The sequence below is a fragment of the Phodopus roborovskii genome, unplaced genomic scaffold (assembly GCF_943737965.1).
Source record: "Phodopus roborovskii unplaced genomic scaffold, PHOROB, whole genome shotgun sequence".
In the NCBI taxonomy this organism is placed as follows: domain Eukaryota; kingdom Metazoa; phylum Chordata; class Mammalia; order Rodentia; family Cricetidae; genus Phodopus; species Phodopus roborovskii.
This window is the reverse complement of record NW_026125052.1, coordinates 24,681,185-24,700,102: the sequence shown is the minus strand read 5'-3', so window position 1 is coordinate 24,700,102 and position 18,918 is coordinate 24,681,185. Positions and strand designations below refer to the sequence as shown.

Sequence of the window (18,918 nt, the reverse complement as noted above, 5' to 3'; positions counted from 1 at the left end):
GGTGCGGCAAGGTCCCCAGGAGGTTCAGGACCGCTGAGCTTGAGTCCACAGGACCGGCCGAGCCTCTTGAGAAGCAGCCGCACTGCCGAAGCCTCAGAACCACGCCCACCCGTAGCCCCGCCCCCAAGCGCGCTCCCGTCTTGAGCGCCAGGAGCGCGCGCGCGCGTTGTGCCTGCTCGGCCTTCAGGTTCATTCCGAGGCGGCCGGGGAGAGGGGGGAAGGGGCGTGGCTTCGGCGGCGGGCGCGCGCGCGCCTCTCCCCGAGTAGCCGCGCAGCGGGCGCGCGCCTCTCCCTGGCTGGCTCCCTCCGGCTCGGTCGCTCGCTCGCTCGCTCGGTCTCGCAGACCCGCGTCTCCTCCCTTGGCAGGATCCCTGAGCTCAGTCACTCTCACGGTCTCCGCAGAGGAGCGCCCGGCGAGGGCCTGACGGCGCTGCGGCTGCGGCCGCGGGCTGAGGGCACGCCGAGGCCCCCGGCGCTCTGGGCCTGAGGCTCGGCCAGTCGCGTCTGCCGAGAGAGGTGACGAGGTGGCGGGGACGGTGGGGGACAGACAGCTAGGGGCGGAAGGGCAGCGGGGGCCCGGGGAGAGGATGTGGCGAGCCGCCCGCCCGGGGCCGGGGGATGCTGGTCCGCCTGGGATGCTGGCGGGTGGCGGGCGCTGGCCGGGACCTGCGGCCGTCGGGGCGGTGACACGGAGCGCTTATGTCCCCAGAGCCAGAAGGGAAAAATAAATAAACAAAAACAACCCCACACCCCAAACCAAACCAAACCAAAGCGGAGTCCTTTCCTCCCCCCCCCCCCGCCGAGGGCTGAGGAGCATCGTCCCGCTTGGGGACCAGGTTGTCTGGCGGGTCCTGTGTGACCGGAGGACTTTGGGATGAGAGGGAAGGAAGCCCGCAGAGCTCGTGACATGGTCTGGGGACTGTAAATATCTGAATTCCCCAAACAAACCGAAGATTCCCGGGCGCGGAAATGGTTCGGGGAGGAAGAAAAAGCGAGGCGGGTCGGGGGCCAGCGGCCTCGAGGCTGCGAGAGCTGAGGGTTTCGCCCCAGCTCTCTTAGGCTTGGCTTTGTGTTGTAAAAGGATCAAGTCTGAGGACAGGAATGGAAGGCAGTCTCGCCTGCTTTCTGCATTCTAGGTTGCATTGCTGGCTCTACGCCAGGGTCAGCATTCCTTCATCCTGATAGCCGCTCTGAGGCTGGAGATGGTACTCTAGTTGAGTAGATGTGGGAAATGGATCTTAAAGAGGTTAAACAACTCCATTAAGGTCCTCGCTGGGGGTTTGGGGGAACGACGACGACGACCAAGACCCTGGGATTCTACTTTCAGGCATGCCGGGCTCCTTAATTCTGGTGCTCTATCCCAAAATATTTTATGTTTGTTCAGGGAGTACTTTTATGTGTCTCCAGAGAAGACTCAATAGATGGGAACATGATTAGAACACTTTGTGGGTATTTACCCAGAAATCATACTTAAGAGACATTGGTCTTTGAATATGGGTTGTTTAATTGGATGTGTTCTTGAAAATGCAAAAGTTCAAATGATATAGGGAAATCTAAAATTTGCTATAAATTTATAAGTACTATACACTTACTGTGTATTGCATTCCAGATAATTTTGTTCCCATAGTACAAAGATGAATATCATTTTTAATATCTGCCACTGAGTTTAATTGAAAAAGTAATTACATAAAAGCATTTCATAGAAATATAAATTGTAATCTTTATTATTGTGAGAATTAGATTAGAAATAAAGTGCAAACTTTAAACTTTTATACAGAATTAATATCATATATAAGAAAAACCATTAACTAACTTGCCATATGGGTGCCGCTGCATCATTTTCTCTAGCAAGACATGCTGTCGAAAAGTTTAGATTAAACTTTATTGACATTAGTATTTTGTTTTATTATGACGCCACTTCCAGTACATATAAAAGGAGAAGCCAGTAATATAGTTGGGTAGGATTTCCCTTCAGTGCATTGCTGGATAGGTTAATAGCTCTTTTCCAAAAATTAAATCTTAAAAGTATAGCTAAAACCAGATTGCACTTAAGCATTTGTGGTTTAGAGCTCTAGGGAAAATGGAGTGTTTAGTTTAGCCTGTAATGGCATTGTTTAAAGTGACCATGATTACAGGCAGAGATGTAAGTAAGTGGGTAGAATAATGGAGAACTTTCTTTTGACTGCTTCTGTTTTCTCACTACAGTAGGAATCCAGATCAGAGTTTGAAAGTGATGCTAGAGATAGGAATGTAAGAGGCTTGAGGACTGGGAAAGTGAATGGGCTTGTAAAGTGTGATTGGCAGGCAGTGGAACATATTCTCTTGGCTGTAAAGATGCGGAAGGGGATTTGAGTTGCACAAAATTAGTGTTTAGTTTTTGCAGAAAAGGTATTTCACAGTGTGTTTTCAGCTTCTGATTTCTAGGGCATATACCCATAACCTGCCCCATTTCAGTTTGCAATCTGCCTCTTCTCTCCATTTTACCCAAGTCAAGTCCTTTGGAAATCCAGCTTTCCCATAGTTTTCTCTCTACTTAGAAACTTTGTTTGACTCTTTTCTACACTCTTTCCCTCAACTGGGATTAGAAAATTGTGTTTAATTTTATTTACCTGAAGTTAGTAAGAGCAATATATATATTTTTTTCTGTTTTGCACAGAAATTCTTCAGGAAAAAGTTAGAAAAATGATCCGTTCCCCCCCCCCCCCAACCCCACCTGGTGCCCTCTTCTGTCTCCTGTAACTGTTAAAAGGAATTAGCCTTTTTTTGGATAAAAAGTAAGAGAGTTAAAAATTTTTAGGTTTTGAAGACCAAGTAGAAGCTGTCTTAGCTTAAATCTGTCCTCATAGTACATAGCAGTCACATACACATATATGAATCAGCATGGGTGTATTCCAACAAAACTTCATTTGTAGGCCCTTAAATTTGAATTCCATATTTTGACTCATCCTAAGTTATTAATATTTGATTTTTTTCCTCCACCATTAAAACAACATGGGTACAGGCTAGGCAGGTGGATCTCTGGGAGTTAATGGCCATCCAGCGCTACCCAGTGAAACCTGGTCTCATCCCACCACACCCCCCAAACGCCTCACACATTGTTAACTCTAAGATTAAGAACAGAGCAAGGTATGGGTTGGGTTTAGACACCACTTTCATCTTAGTTTACAGACCCTTAATTGGTAAGTAGTCTCAGGCAAAGGTTTGACAAAGGGATTTGTATTAAGATAATTTTGGTATTACCATTGGTGGTGTCAGAAAAGCAAATAGAAGTAAGACTTTTTTTTTTTTAATTAAGTATCTCATGGTCAGGCTCAAGGTTAAGATATAAAAATGGTATTGAAGTGTGTTAACTAATTACTTAGTTAACTAATGAACTTAGTAAGAATGCAGAATAAAACAGCGGTAGTTAGCTTTGTTTGAGTTGGCCAGAAATGACCTCAAACAGTCATCTTTTGGAAGTACAGAACATATTTTCAGCTGAGAGCCTTTTCAAGACTCTTTCAAATATGCCAGGAAGGTCACCGAGTACACCTTATCAGTAAGCTCTGAATGTTAAGGTTGCTCAGTTTCTGTATAAGATACAATCTTACTTCATACATCATAGAAGTAAATGGGCTCTACATAATACATTCCAAGGTGATTTGCCTCTTACAAAATAAAATGATATTGTTTATTCCAAAATATTTGATGCATTGTTATCTAAAATGCTTGAGAGAGGTAATGGTGATATTAGATAACTTAGAGATCTTTTTTTTAGGAAAATAACAGGATTCCCTGACATTTATAATAAATCTCTGTAACTTTCAAATTTCTCAGTTAATAAACAGTCTAGATTGAATGGGGTGGTATAGTGGGTGAATGCACTTGTCCCCATGCCTGAAAATCTTGAGTTCAGTCCTCAAAACCAACGAACGTGTAATGAGTTTCTCTCTGTGTCCTGCCAACCAGCTCCCAAATAATGACACAGAGATTTCTAGTTAATTATGAAAGCTTGGTCTATAGCTTTGGCTTGTTCCTAACTAGCTCTTATAACTTAAATGAGCCCATTTATATTAATCTCCATTCTGTCACTTGGCATTACCTCTCTTCCATCTTAAACCTCCTGTTTTCTCTCCATTTCTCATGGTGCCTCCTAGATTTTCCTTCTTTTCCTTTCTCTCCCTGGAAATCCTGCCTATACCTCTTGCCTACCTATTGGCCATTCAGCTTCACAGTAAAAACATCTTTACATAGTGTACACATATTCCACAATACCCACATGGCAGAAGAAGATGACCAACTCCAAACACATGCAGGAAATAAATAGTTTCCTAACTTTTACCTGACATTTTCTAGTATTTGGCTTATAGAATGCTTTATTTTTAAGTTGATTACTTATATGATAGAAAAGAAAGATTACTTAGTAGACTTTCAGATTTTTTTTTTTACAGTTGTCTCTAGTGTTTAGTCAAGTTTTACTACATGTATGGATAGAAGCTCAAAAATATTGAAATGTAATATTTTCCACACAATTAGTCCTGCCTTTCCATAAAAAAAGTCTAACTTTGACCAGTCATCATACTGATTTGTTTGTATTCCTGTGTAACAGATTTTATACTTCTTTATTGTTTGTTCTTTATCATCCATTCTGGTGGGTTCTCACGATTTAGCCTTCCTTATAGTTTGCCAGTTTGTCTTTAAAAGCCATTGACATTATAGAGGTTCTTTTTCTGCTAATTTCTTTAATCACCTGGTTGTTCTTCCATGAATATGGTATTCTTTATTATTCCCTTGTGACTATTCTATAACTTTTATATACAGTGGTAATAAACATTTATAATTAATAAATGTTGCCTTGTACCAGGATTTCAGTTTTATGTGTACAAATTCATTTAGTTATTTTAAGAACCCCAAATAGGTATTCTAATTTTTTTTTACAAAAGACAAGTAGAGACAAAAAACATAAATGGCTTGCCTAAGATCTCAGCTGTCAAATGATGGAAGCAGGATTTATGCTAGTTGGCTTGATTACAGGGGTTATATTCTCAACCACTATATTATACCGTTTCAAGTGTTAGTAATTGTTGTGTTTGTTCATTTGGTGCCTCTGTTGTGTTGGCTAAGATGCTTTTGGTTTTAATAAATAATCATGGGAAGATAATAGAGCATTTGGCCCAAGGAAGAAAAACCAATTTGAGCATAATAAGAATTCCCCATTAGGTGAAAATGGTAACCGTAGAAAGTTACATTTTCATAAATGTCTTTACGGTAAATTCAGATTCTATGACTTTTGGGATGCAGAGACAGATGGATTTCTGAGTTTTTGGCCAACCTGGTCTATAGAGTAAGTTTCAGGACATCCAGGGCCACAAGAGAAACCTTGTCTTAAAAAAATGAAAAACAAAACAAAACCAGAAAAAACTTGTAAACTGCTAGAAGAAAATGTAATGCCACTCAGGATAATTGTAGTGGGGAAAATGGAAATGGTATTGTATTTGTTGGGGTCATGGTTGGGAAGTAGGATTTAGGATTTTTTATTTTGTTTATTTGTTGTTATTTTTAAAAGACATATATGGTTTCTTTCTGTAGCCCTGGCTGACCTGTGTAAACCAGATTGGCCTCCAACTGACAGAGACCCACGTCCTCTGCTGGGATTAAAGGCATACTCCACTATACCTAGCCTGTATTTAGTTCTGTTTTAAAAAGTTCTCATTAGATGTGAAGTGGATAATTAGGTTTGTGAGCTTCAGACAAGAGACTCAAATTTGAATTCAGGCGACAGTTCAGAGTAGAAATATGAATCCAGCTATTCTGTGCATTATTTGGTATCTAAAATGGAATGTTAAATATACAATTTGATAGTTAATAATTTAGTGATATTTACTAAGTTGTTTTTTGGCAGGAAACATGGGAATATTCATGTTGATTGATGTTTCTTTTTGTTTTGTAGCAAATTAACTTTGAATGACTGTGCTTTTTCTTTTCTTTGGCCTAAATATGATTACCCATGTCCTCTAGATTGCTTTTGTTACACTGTTTCTAATTTCTTTTAATAGTTTTACAATATGTTATTTTTCCCCTGTATAAGTATTACATATCAGTGGTGAAGTGAAAAAGCAAAGTAAAAGTAATTTCATTGTTAATTAAAAAGTCCTAGTCTAATCATTTTTCTCCACACATAACAAGGATGCTCATGTAAGTTAACTTTTAATAATAAACATTTATTCAGGAGAAGACAAACTGCTTCTAAAAAATTGATTGCTTTTTTTTATCTGAAGTTGAGACGGACAGAACTTGGAACATACTGTCTTTGTTTTGGAGAGGACTCAGGTCAGTGGTCAGTGGCCTCCATTAGGTAGGTTTATAGAAAACAAGGCAGCACCAGTTGTTTTGGAAGGTTTAACAAGACCTTGTTTTGTTTTTTGTTTTCTTAAATCTTTTACAATTCCAAAAATATATATGATATACTTTTGCCCATTGTCTTCTCTTAGTTCCTTGCCCATCAATCAACTTCCTAATAAGACCCCCTCTTAGTTTTTTAAATGGAAACTAAATGCATTTAGTTAAGAGTGCTTGCATGCACATGCATGGGTGGATGGGGGAGAATTGGCCAATGGACACACCATTGAAGATTGTATGACACCCTCCCCCTCATAAACTAGATAGCCACACTAATTTATGGGCATAAACATAGTTATGTAGAAGGCAGTTTACGACACACATCATGCCCATTTAGCAAAACAACCGTTTTTTTTCCCACTGGGGCCTATGATGATTTCCCTAGGCATGGATGTTTCATGGGTGTGTAGTATCGAGTAAATTCCCTCCTGTGGCATGGGTTTCAGATCCATTAGAAAGTGATTGGTTATTTTTGGAACAGACCTACCACTGCACACCAGTTACAATATGGAATCCCTTGTTAGTGTTGTATGTAGGGTCTGCAGCTGAGTGATTTTATTGACAGCTTTATCCCAGCACTGTGAGTGCTAGCCATCAGGGAGGGGCTTCCACTCTAGTTTCAAATTTATTTCTCTATGTCTCCCAGATCACTAGCTACTTTGAGTTTTTTGTTTTTTGTTTTTTCACAAATTCCAAAATTTGTGTGTAGGAATTTTAGTCTTTCAGATCTTAGCCAGACTTTCCTGTCTTTCAGCAAACCCTGCTTGCTGTTCTATGTGCCAGACTGACACTAAATAGAGCATTCCTTCCAGTGGTCTGAGAGTTTTCTGAAACTAGCAAAATCTACAATAAGAGCAATGATAGATAACATGCAAACATGTAACTTTCTCAGTGTCTAGTTTTATCTTTGTCTTCTGTTATCTAGGCTTTAATTCCTGTTTTGCCACTTTATCATTAATTCTTAGTCCAGTTTTTAATTATTTATTTAATTTATTTTAAATAAATTCTGCTGTACAATTATAGCTGTGTAAAATAGGAACTTAGGTTGTGGTGGTGGTGGGGTCACCTACCACTCCATAAGTAACCTTTTACATTTTTTTTTTTTTTTTTTGCTGTGGTTTTACTTAGTAAACTGGACTTCTTTGATTCTTTGGTCTGTCAGTGGCATAACAGTTTGAAGTCAGATGCTGCTTTTGTGGTTTCTGGTGAAATTCATGCAATACTGTCATTTTGACAGTGAGATATATTGGCCATTTGCCAAGTAATTTGTGGTTGTTCAAGACATTGAGCTTTTTCTTGGTCTTGTGGAGAACGCTGGTACTTTCTTTCAGTTGGTTGTGAAGGTTTTTAGGTTTTGGATGTAACATTCTGTGAACTGTTTGCATCTTCAGTGGAGTTTTCAGAAGGTCTGTCATGTGTATGTTGCCTGGTGAACAGTGGGGAAGAAAAGGAAAGGAATGGGCCCATTCTTCCTGAGAGAAGTTTCCTGTCCTCAGTTTTGCAGCATTAGGCTTTCATCACTATAGTCTGGTACAGCCACCAAGGGTTTTTTTTTTTTTTTTTTTTTTTTTGGATAGGGACACAGAAAAGAATTCAGTAAATAAAAACAAAATTGACATTTCCATATCTCCTGAGTATTAAGACTAACTTTTCCTCAAGTCAGAATTGTAAGTTAACTTCTGAAGCCGTCTCTGTCTTGGTGCTCAGTTCTCATGTGTTCACTTTGAGTCATTTCAAAGAAGAGAAAGTGCTAGTTTGGGGCTGATTAAAATTTTGACATTTCCCTGTTTTTTATGTTGTCATATACTTTGTAGAGCTGTCAGATTACTCTTTCATGCTTTCTGTACAAGTAAGAGGGAGGACTTGCAGCATACTTAACCTCATTTTACCTGGGAATGAAAAGAAAATCTGTATGTTGCCGTTAAATGTCATATGTGCTTTACTCTATAGTTCAAACCTTTTTTTTTTTTTTTCTTCCCCCTTTTAATAAGCTGACCCAGAAAACATGGCGACTGCAATTAGGGAAGTGGGAGTTTGGAGACAGACTAGAACACTTCTACTGAAAAATTACCTAGTTAAATGCAGGACTAAAAAAAGCAGTGTTCAGGTAAGTTACAAATACTCATTAATGTGTCTTTTTACATTTGTTTTGCTTTGATGTGTTCTATTTTAAGATAATGTTTCTGAATACATTTTCATTATAATTTTATTTCCTTTAGTTTATTTATAAAATATGAGCACATTGTATTGTTTATGATAGCAAGGAAAAAATTAGTATGAACCAATGCTCCTAAATGTAATAGTGATTACTCAGTTCGGCAGAATGTGATTCTGAATTTTAGGTATGCATTTTCTCCCCACTGATGAAGTAACGTTCCACAGACAACTATTTGGAACAGAGTATTATACAGTTTTATAACCCACATCTTCCCACTTTATGCTTTCTGAATTAAGTTGCCAAAGAATATAAACTTATGTCACCATAGCATGGAGTGCTTTTGGTAAAAGAATGAAGTCTAGTTAACTAATTGGCAATAATTTTACGTATGAGCTATCTTCTGAAACTAGCAAAAGTAGGCTTGTGCCTAGTAAAGCAGATCATAAACTAATTGAGTGTAATTATAGTAATATTTTAGATATTAGTAAGGTACTATTTTTAATTCAGAACTGAAGAGTTTTTCATTTACTTATTTTTCTTTTTTCCAAGTTCATTTCATTTTAATGATAATCTTTGTAAGGATTTGTTTGCAGGTTACTTTAGGATTTTATGAATAAATATAGTGGGTATTAAATAAATACTCAAGATATTTGAACATAATTTTTCTGTCACTTTATTATTTGAGTATTAAAACATTTCAGTAGAACTGAATACATATTGAAAATTATCAACTATGTTTTGGGGTTTGGTAGGATGCTCACAGTATTAATCATTTTAGGATAGGATTGTTTTTATTTTCTGCTAATTTCCTTAGTATTATTCCTATGTTATTTGCATAGAATCTTGATTTTTGCCACCATCCTTATACTTTGTAATAACTTTGTTTATTTTATTGTAGGAAATTCTTTTTCCTCTATTTTTTTTATTTTGGCTAATATTAATTAGCATGATGCATCCAAATAAGAAATATGAAGAAGTATCTGATATAGAACTTAACCCCATGGACAAATCTAGTCTTTCTAATCTTATTCTTGGATATACTCCTGTGAATAATATGACAAGCAGCATCATGCAGAGAGTATCTACTGATCATCTTCCTGATGGTATTGTAGTATTTTTCAAGAAGATTTATTTTTTTTATGCATATGTTGTATGCATTTGTGTGAATGTGTGTACATGTCTGTGCAGGTGTCCATGAAGGCCAGAAGAGCCCTTAAGATTCCTTGGAGCTAGAGTTAATTAATCCAATTAATCAGCTAGGTATCATGTGTGAGAACATTAAAATTTGGAGAGTCAAGTCACTAATATGAACTTACACAACTAATGGGTGATGAGTTCAAGTACCAATCCCATTTTCTTTTACAACAGATTCTGAAGCATTGGTAGTGAAGTTAACTTATTGTAAATAGTAAGAGAACATATTTTTAAAAATTGTTCCACTTATATGATTGATTGGTGACAATATTTTCTCCATTTTGCTTCTAAAGAGGAATAAGCAATATTAGGTATAAATGGTGATTTTATTCAAAGAAGACTTTTCAGAGTTTTGGCATAATTGCTAACACATGTGTAGAGATGCTCAGCTATGGGCCCATGGTGGAGGATAGCTATAGATATGGATCAACACAAAATTATTTAAAACAGTAGATTTTTGTTTGTTTGTTTTACTAACTTGGTTGCATGATTCTTGAGCATGAACCTTGTAGATGATTATGTTGTATCACAGTGTCAAAGGGCTTGACATGCCTAGAAAAATTTCCTTCATAGAAACAAATATTTTAAAGTAAAACTTCAATTATTAGGAATTATTTTACTTTGAAATAGGTAGTTGAACTGCATTATTGTTTTTATAATTTCATTTCTGTCTGAAATCTTACAGACTTTAGAAAGTATAGATAGTATGTTCAAGGACTTAGGTTTATTTCAGTAGCAAAATCAAAATAGATTTAAAAGTGGAAATGATATAAAAACTATTCAGCATTAGAATTAGAATGTATTACAACATATTGAAATTTTCAAATAATGTATTTTGATGAAATATTCTGAATATTGTTTCATATTATACTGTATCAGACATAAATTATGCATTCTAATGACATAATTTATGTAACCAGATCACAACTTACTGTCTGTAAAATAATACTGCTGATCATTTGATATCATTGTTTTCTTTGCAGTTACCTTCATTTTCTAAGAAATTAGTGACTAAGACAAAAGCACTTAAAATATTCTATTCATTAAATATAATTGTAAAATGGGTCTACTGTATTACAGTAAGTTGTTGCAGTTTCTGAGTTAATTACATTTGTTCTAATATTTTACAGTTATAATTACTGAAGAATATGCAAGTGAGAAAGAAATGCTAGTATCCAGTCTTTCTAAGTCAAGCAACTTTGTAGGTGTGGTTTTCAAAGACATCATGTCTTATGAACTTCGTTTTTTTCCTGATATGATTCCAGTGTCTTCTATTTATATGGATTCAAGAGGTAAGTAACTTTATATATAATCACTGAACTCAGTGTTAAGTGCATTTCTTTATAATCAAAATAAGATGGTGTCCAGTATTATCACATTCAACTGTATTCATTTGTTCAGGTATGAAAAGTATCATGTGCAGCATAAAAAAATTTAGGTATGGGGCACATAATGAGACCCTATATCCAGAAACAGAAATTGTGTCTGTACAATTTCCCAAATACTACCTACATGAAATTTATGCTATATAAAATAACTATAATATTCATTTTAATATACATATGTAAATGTCATTTACGTTAAAAAACAAATTGTATCTTTCATTGTAAGAGTTTCTAAATATGTAATTTTTCCTTCATGTAATTGTTCCTACCAATGAAATTTCTTAAGTTTACATTTGGAACATGGAGAATTGACTTCAGTTGTTTAAACCCATGAAAAGATAATATCAACTCTGTTTATTGTACAATGTTACGTTTACTGTAAGCATGGAAAGTTTTTCTTTTATCCCAAAAGCTTGTTTGGAAAATTCTTATATCTCTTATGAATTTGGACCTACTCTTGTGTCAGAGATAAATTTGCATTATAGAATGATTTATCTTAAAACATAAAAAGTGACTTTTTGTATTTATGAGTATTTTGCCTGTTCATATGTATGTGCATGCCTGGTGCTCACAGAGGTCAGGAGAGGGTTTGGATCCCTTGAACAGGGTTTTCATGTGGTTGTGAACCATCTGCTGAGAACTGAATGTGGGTCCTCTGGAAGAGCAACCAGTGTCTGTACTTCCTCCCTACCTCCCTCCTTCCCTCCTTCCCTCCCTCCCTTCCTTTCTTCCTAACCCCCTCTTTTTCCTTCATCCTTTCCCTCCCTTTCTCCCCCTCTCCATCCCCTTTTCCCTCCCTCTCCCCTCACTCCTGTGTTATTTATTTACTTATTTCTTACTTAAAACAATTTTAGATTTAAATATATTTTGATTATATTCTTCTCTCCCAAGTTTTCCCAGATCCTTTCTTCCTCCTTACCCACTCAACTTTAAGTTTATTTATTAAAAAAAATCAAAGACCCAATACAAAACCAAATTCTTAAAATTTAGAAAACAAAATATATTACCCAAAAGGGAAAACAAAATGAAACACCAAAACTGTAACCAAATAAAATCACACACTCAGAAGATTTGTGGAATTCATTATTTGCTGGTCAAATACTCCTGAACATGAGATCTGCCCTGGAGTGGTTGTTATACCCAATGTTATTCCGTTGGAGAAAACTGATTTTCTGTCTCCCAGCAGCACGTGTAAATGACAGTTCCAATGTTAACCTATACTCTAGGGTCAAAGTTAACATTCATTCATTCATTCACCTTTTTTTTTTTTTTTTTTTTTAAGAAATATAACAAACTAAAGTATAAGATAAAACAAAAACTATTACATTCAAATCAGACAAGACAGACCTATAGATGAAAAAGGTCTCAAGAGAGGGCACAGTAATCAAAGACCCACTCATTTGTACACTTAGGAATAGGTATCCCATAAAAACCATTAATCTGGAAGCCATAATATAAGTAAGTGTACAGAACCTGGTGTGCAGACCCATGTGCATGCTAATTCAGTCTCAGTGAGTTCATATGAGCTTTGCTCATTGTTTTAGAGAGCTCTGTGTGTGTGTGTGTGTGTGTGTGTGTGTGTGTGTGTGTATGTGTGTCCTCCATCTCCTTTGGCTCTTAAATTCTTTTTTCCTTCTCTTCCTCAGGGTTCCCTGAACTTAGAGGGGAGGGATTTGATAAAGACATCCCACTTAGGGCTGAGCTTTCAAATACTCTCAACTCTGTGTAATGTCTGGCTGTGGGTCTCTGTATTTGTTACATATGCTGCAGGAGGAAGCTTCTCTGATGGTGGTTGAACAAGGCACAGATCTATGAGTATAGCACAATATCAATAATAGTAATTTTGTCACTACATTTTTTCTCTTTTCTTTTTCTTTCTTTTTTCTTTTTTCTTTTTAGACCTGTATTATTTGGTTTTGCTCTAGGTCCCTGGGCTAGCTAGTCTCTGGTTCTTAATTACCCAAGCACTGTTGGTTATGGGTTGTCTCATGGAGTGGGTTTTTAAGTCAGATCAGGAATTTGTTGGTTACAAACTGTGCCACTATTTCCCTGGCAGATTTTGTAGGTAATACATCATTGTAGACTAAGGGTTTGTGGCTGGCTTGGTGTTTATGTTTCTCTTTTGGTAGCATATAGAGTACCTTCCTATAACAAATACCCTGTAATATAGGGGGGAATCCTCTACGTAGGCACCAGTTTGACATCTTCATGTTCAATGAGTTGTATAGGTGTTGTCTTCAGAAATGGGGCCTTGCTATCAGTTTGTAGAGACACCTACTGTCTTGGCAACAGTCTGGCCAACCGCTAAATTAGATATAGCCCAAACCTGGTACTGGGAGCTTTGTTTCGTGACAAGAGATGACCAGTTAGGTCTCTGTCTATCCCATTATTTGACATTTTCATTTGGATCACCTTCCTATGTGTATGTATTTTAGGAGAATTCTACTGTGTTAGGTTTCCATACTAACCTTCAGATGTCCCTTAATTTTATCTGTCTCTACCCAGGTCCCTTCCCTCATCCCTCTCTCTCCTTGATATTCCATTCTAGTATCCCCCCCATCAATATATGCATAAAATCAATCCCATTTCTCTTTCCGAATGAGATCTATCTGTTACTCCCAGTTTCTTACTCTATACCTACCTTTTGTGGCTCTATGGATTGTATCTTGGTTATTATTGACTTCAGAGCTAATATCCATATATAAGTGAATACATTCCATATTTGTCTTTTTGGGTCTGGGATGCCTCACTGAGGATGATTTTTCTGGTTCCATCCGTTTACCTGCAAATTTTATGATGCCATTTTTAAAAAACTGCTGAGTAATACTCTTATGTAAATATACCACATGAACATGGTTGAACAACTGTCTCTGGTAGGATGAAGCATCCTTTGGGTATATGCCCAAGAGAAGTATAGTTTAAACTTTGAGGTAGATCCATTCTCATCTTCCTGAGAAACAGCCACACTGATTTCTGTAGTGGCAGCCAATGTTTGTAACCATTGAGCCATCTCTCCAGCCCTAGAAAAGTGACTTAAATAATTATGTTTATAATGATTTTACATTTTTATTCTTTTGCCATTTAGTATCCTATCCTGTCTATTTGTTGTTTTATGTGGTGTATGTGATATGGGTTATGTGTGTGACTGTATGCAAATTCCACTAAATCTGAGTTGGAGGCTAGAGAACAACTTTAGAAAGTTGGTTTTCTTCTGTCTTGTTGAGGTGTGGTCTCTCCTGTCATTTCTACTACTTTGTGCTCTAGGCTAGCTGGCCTGTGGCCTTCTTGAGCTGTTCTTCTGTCTCTGCCTATTATCTCACACAGGAATGCTTGGGTTACACATAGAAACCACTATACTGGCTTTTTGTGGTTTTCAAGGATAAAACTTAGGTTATTAGGCTTGTGGGGCAGGTAATTTTACCCAGTGACCCATCTTGTAAGCCTCTAATATGTGTAATTTTGTCTGAGCATTCAAATAAATAGGAATCTTACAAATACTTGTCTTTGGAGAGTAGTGGCATGTTCTCTTTGGTCCTGTAGAGAGTGATTGGCTATGCTACTTTGGTAACCTTCCATGTTATTTTTAGAAGAAAGCACTTACAATATTGTACAAAATCTTACATCTCATATTTTTCTTCCTATAGCTGGTTGTTCAAAGTCATGTGATGCTGCTCAATACTGGTCCTCAGGGTTTACAGTTTTACAGGCATCAATAGATGCTGCCATTATACAGGTAAATGTAACAAAGGAAGAAAATCTAACCACATTTTAATAATTGTTCCTTAATTCTTTAAAGTTGGATTTGGTTACTTAAAAATATATATAATATATATAACATAATCATTTTAGAAAAAAGATAAAGTGGGAATCATATTTTCTAATTTAATATTTTTGAAGCCTACTTTTATTGTACAGTTTTATGAATATTATTCAGCATACTATATATCAATATTATATATTTACTGATTATATATCAATATTATGTATTTACTGATTAAAGGAAATATTATGAGATATTCCTGTATTATAAAGGATCTGAACTTTTAGACCTTTCCCTTGAATACAAATAAGTTAAAGAAGGTGACTACCTTTATTATCTTGTGGTACTAGATTTTATTTTCTGTTCAACATTTATCCCTAATTTATTAAACAATGTTTCTAAGTTATGTTCTCATATCAATTTATTTTATGTTTACCAACCTTCTGGGACTAAAACTGAACTAAAGTAATATCAAATAACTTCAGGATTCTGAATTACTGGCAGAGGATGGTCTTTTAATTCCTAAATCTGCTTTAGTACAGTTCTGCCTCTGAGATGGTGTATAAACTCTTAACTCAGGTCCTAAAGATATGGCCTGATTCACCATTTCACACTTTAGAAAAATTAGCCTTAAATGTTATATGCCTTAGGCTAGAACTGTTAGCATTACATATCATATTTTTCTATTTCCCCTAGGATCTGTGGGGTTTTTCCTATTTGCTTTTTCAAGTTGAAATTTACTATAAAATATTTTAATATAAAAATGCATATAAGCAGTCTTCTCTACCAAACTGTACATTCAGTGTATGTATGAACAGTAATGGAAGTGGAATTGGAGTCTGTAGACAAGACTCCAGTGTCTTCTAGCTGTTAAACTGCTAGGTAGCACATTGGCTGCAATAGTAATACTTTTTTTTGTTACAGGATGCTTGTAAGAACCAAGTAAGATGATGTGTGTATCTTAAAAAAATTATTGGAACTTTCAGGGTGTGATTTTATTAGAGTTTGTAGTACTGTATTACTTCAGTTGTACTGTTCAGATTGAAATATTAAATGTGTTTCTACAATGATGTTACAGAATTCGTGTTTTAGTCAGACATCAGCCATCACAAACTTAGACCACTGTGAGTAGTGCAGAGTTGTGGTTTAGGTATTCATTTGAATATTAGACGTGTTAATTGGTAAATATTTTTATTACATTATTCTGTAAATATGTCCCATGTGTATCAATTTTAAAGCAATAAGAAAACATGCTCTTTAAATAGAGCCTTTTTTTTTTAATATAGCCATAGAAATGGTGGCTGTTAATAATTCCTATGAGCTTCAGCTGTAAAGAAGCAAGTCTGTTCTCCTTATAGCTTTAATCTGCTTAATGTGGCAATAAAATCTGATAATAAAATCATATGATTTTATTTTATTGGGTGAGTTAATCAAAACTATTCCTTATTTAATCTTTAAACTTTTAATTTCCAGAATGAATTAAAGCAGATTATATCATGGTATTATGGTCATCACTCTATTTCAAGAGTGTGGCTTTTTGAGAATTTTATTTTCATGAGGTTACTTACTAGTTTTAGGTAATAATAATCACATTTTATTAGGAGCTATTGTCAGAACTAAATTAATATATTTACATTTTCTAATTATAGTTGAAGACCAATGTTTCTCTGTGGAAGGAGCTGGAGTCAACTAAAGCTGTTATCATGGGAGAAACTGCTGTTGTAGAAATAGACACTTTTCCCCGAGGAGTCATTTTAATATATCTAGTCATAGCATTTTCACCTTTTGGATACTTTTTGGCAATTCACATTGTAGCAGAAAAAGAAAAAAAGTTAAAGGAATTTTTAAAGATAATGGGACTTCATGACACTGCTTTTTGGTATGTTTAACAGTTTATTAGTATAGTTAACAGTTGTGTTAAATATACAGCTCTTCAGCAGTATACTTTAATATTCAATTTGATTAATGCTGATTCTGATTCCTTCTAATGTTTCCATTTTTCTTAGAATTTGAGACTAGCCAAGTAGTTGCTCGTTTTTCCATAAGGAAAGCAGTGTGGGAAGTTTGTGCTGACAGTACATTTTACATTGCAGTTTACATTCTGCCTGAACCCATGAGGCATGCAGCATGTATCAATCATTGCACCGAAGATAAAAAAATCTCTAAAAACTAAAAGTTGACTATTAATGTCCTTTCTTGATGTCGTAGCATATACATAACACTGAAAATATAGTTAAAAAGATCAGGGTCTGCCCATGTAGTTCCTGGTCTCTCTCCCCCACTTGCGAACTTCACTAAAATAAGATGGGGAACATATTGGTAATTTATAGAGACTCAGTGGAGAAAAAGGTTCCCATAGGTGAACGTTAATGTGTCAGCATTTTTGTAAGTGCTAATTTTGTGTTGCATGAATATTTATAAATAGCTAAGTGCTTTTCCCCCACCCCCTTTCTCCTGTGTAATAAGGCAACATGTTTATAAGCTGGCTGGCTTGTGTCTGCCTATAAAGCTAACACTCGAGAAATCGAGTCAGGAAGGTCTTGAGTCTGAGGCCACCCTATGCAACATTGCCAGATGCTGTTTCAAACAAATCTGTTTCTTTTAGTTCATTTACGAGGAAGGTTAGTATTGTGTAAGTTGCTATTAAAAGATGCATTTATAATTTTTTTGGTCTATTGGAACAATTACAAACTTGTATTATGTCTTACCATTTTCTTTACATTTTAAATTTTATTTTTATTTCTTATGTATGGGTGTTTTGCCTGCATGTTTGTGCACCATGTGCATGCAATGTCTGCAGAAAACAAAAAAGAGAATTGGATTCGCTGGAACTGGAGTTACAGATGGTTGTTAGCCTCTGTGTCAATGCTAGGAATCAAACCCAGGTCATCTGCTAGAGCAACAAGCAGTCTTAACCACTGAGCAATCTCTTCAGCCCCAGACTGTTTTTTTGAAGAGGGAATCCCCAAGTAACTCTGGCTGTCTTGGAACTTACTTCCTAGGTAGACCCAGCTGGCCTTAAACTCACAGGGATCTTTCTTCCTCTACCTCCTGGTGTGTGTGACCACATCTACCTTTCTTTTTCTTTCTTTTTCTTTTTAAATGTTCTAGAAATATCTTTTAAGAAGCAGTGTGTTATTTTTGTATTGAAATTGCAGATGAATTTAGCTATAAGTGATAAGTATGGATCAACTCAATTAAATGTTTAAATTTGATGTCTTCTTTAAAATGATTTTTCTTCAATGCTAATGGGAAAAGAAATAACATGCGAAATTGAATACTATAATATTTTCATCGATCTCTGATCTGAGGGAAAATCTCTAGTTGATCTTATTAATAAGCAGCTCACATTGTGTGAGTATGGTAATTATGCCATTAATTGGTAAGAACTTTTGTGATTTTGATAACCAATGCCAGCAGGGGCTTAATTATAGGTCATTTCTTTAAAAAATTATATTCAATTACTAAATTCTTATAGTTTTAAGAGAATCAGAGATGCTGATAGGACTTTTGGGAATATTAGCCTTAGTCATGAATTGCTATTAATGTTTTAAAACTTTTTGATGCTGAGAGATAGTATTTTATCACTGTATCAGTCACATTCACCTGTGACTTGACTAATACTTTATTCTGGATTACTTAACAATATTAATTTTCAGTACATGAACACATGCAAATAAATTCATCTAAAGAATAAAATGACTAAAACAAATTTGAAGTTAGAAGTGATTTTTATTCACTGCTGAAGTGTGTTCATTTGACTGTAAATGTATTTACGCTTTTGTTGTAGGCTTTCCTGGGTTCTTCTGTATACAAGCTTGATTTTCCTTATGTCACTTCTTATGGCAGTCATCGCAACAGCTTCTTCCCTATTCCCTCAGAGTAGCAGCATTGTGATTTTTCTACTGTTCTTCCTTTATGGATTATCATCTGTGAGTATTTTAACCCGAAATATCAAAGTACCTCGGTGATGTAGTTACCATCTTTTTCTTTGGTTAACTTAGTCAATTTTCCATTAAAGATATCTTTAGTGAGTTACAGAT

General features: G+C 36.1%; 1 protein-coding gene across 2 annotated transcripts in view; it reads left to right on the top strand.

The window, feature by feature from the left end:
- Positions 1 to 437: 437 nt before the first annotated feature.
- Positions 438 to 18,918, top strand: part of Abca5 (ATP binding cassette subfamily A member 5) — a 59,826-nt gene continuing 41,345 nt past the window's right edge. The window contains exons 1-7 of one of the 2 annotated variants that reach the window (XM_051179705.1): positions 438 to 516; positions 8,370 to 8,485; positions 9,435 to 9,639; positions 10,861 to 11,022; positions 14,760 to 14,848; positions 16,525 to 16,754; positions 18,666 to 18,807. In XM_051179705.1, the coding sequence (XP_051035662.1) occupies positions 8,384 to 8,485; positions 9,435 to 9,639; positions 10,861 to 11,022; positions 14,760 to 14,848; positions 16,525 to 16,754; positions 18,666 to 18,807 (930 nt within the window). In that variant the 5' untranslated portion in view covers positions 438 to 516; positions 8,370 to 8,383. The remainder of the gene's footprint in view (positions 517 to 8,369; positions 8,486 to 9,434; positions 9,640 to 10,860; positions 11,023 to 14,759; positions 14,849 to 16,524; positions 16,755 to 18,665; positions 18,808 to 18,918) is intronic. The other variant, XM_051179708.1, reaches the window with a different exon arrangement.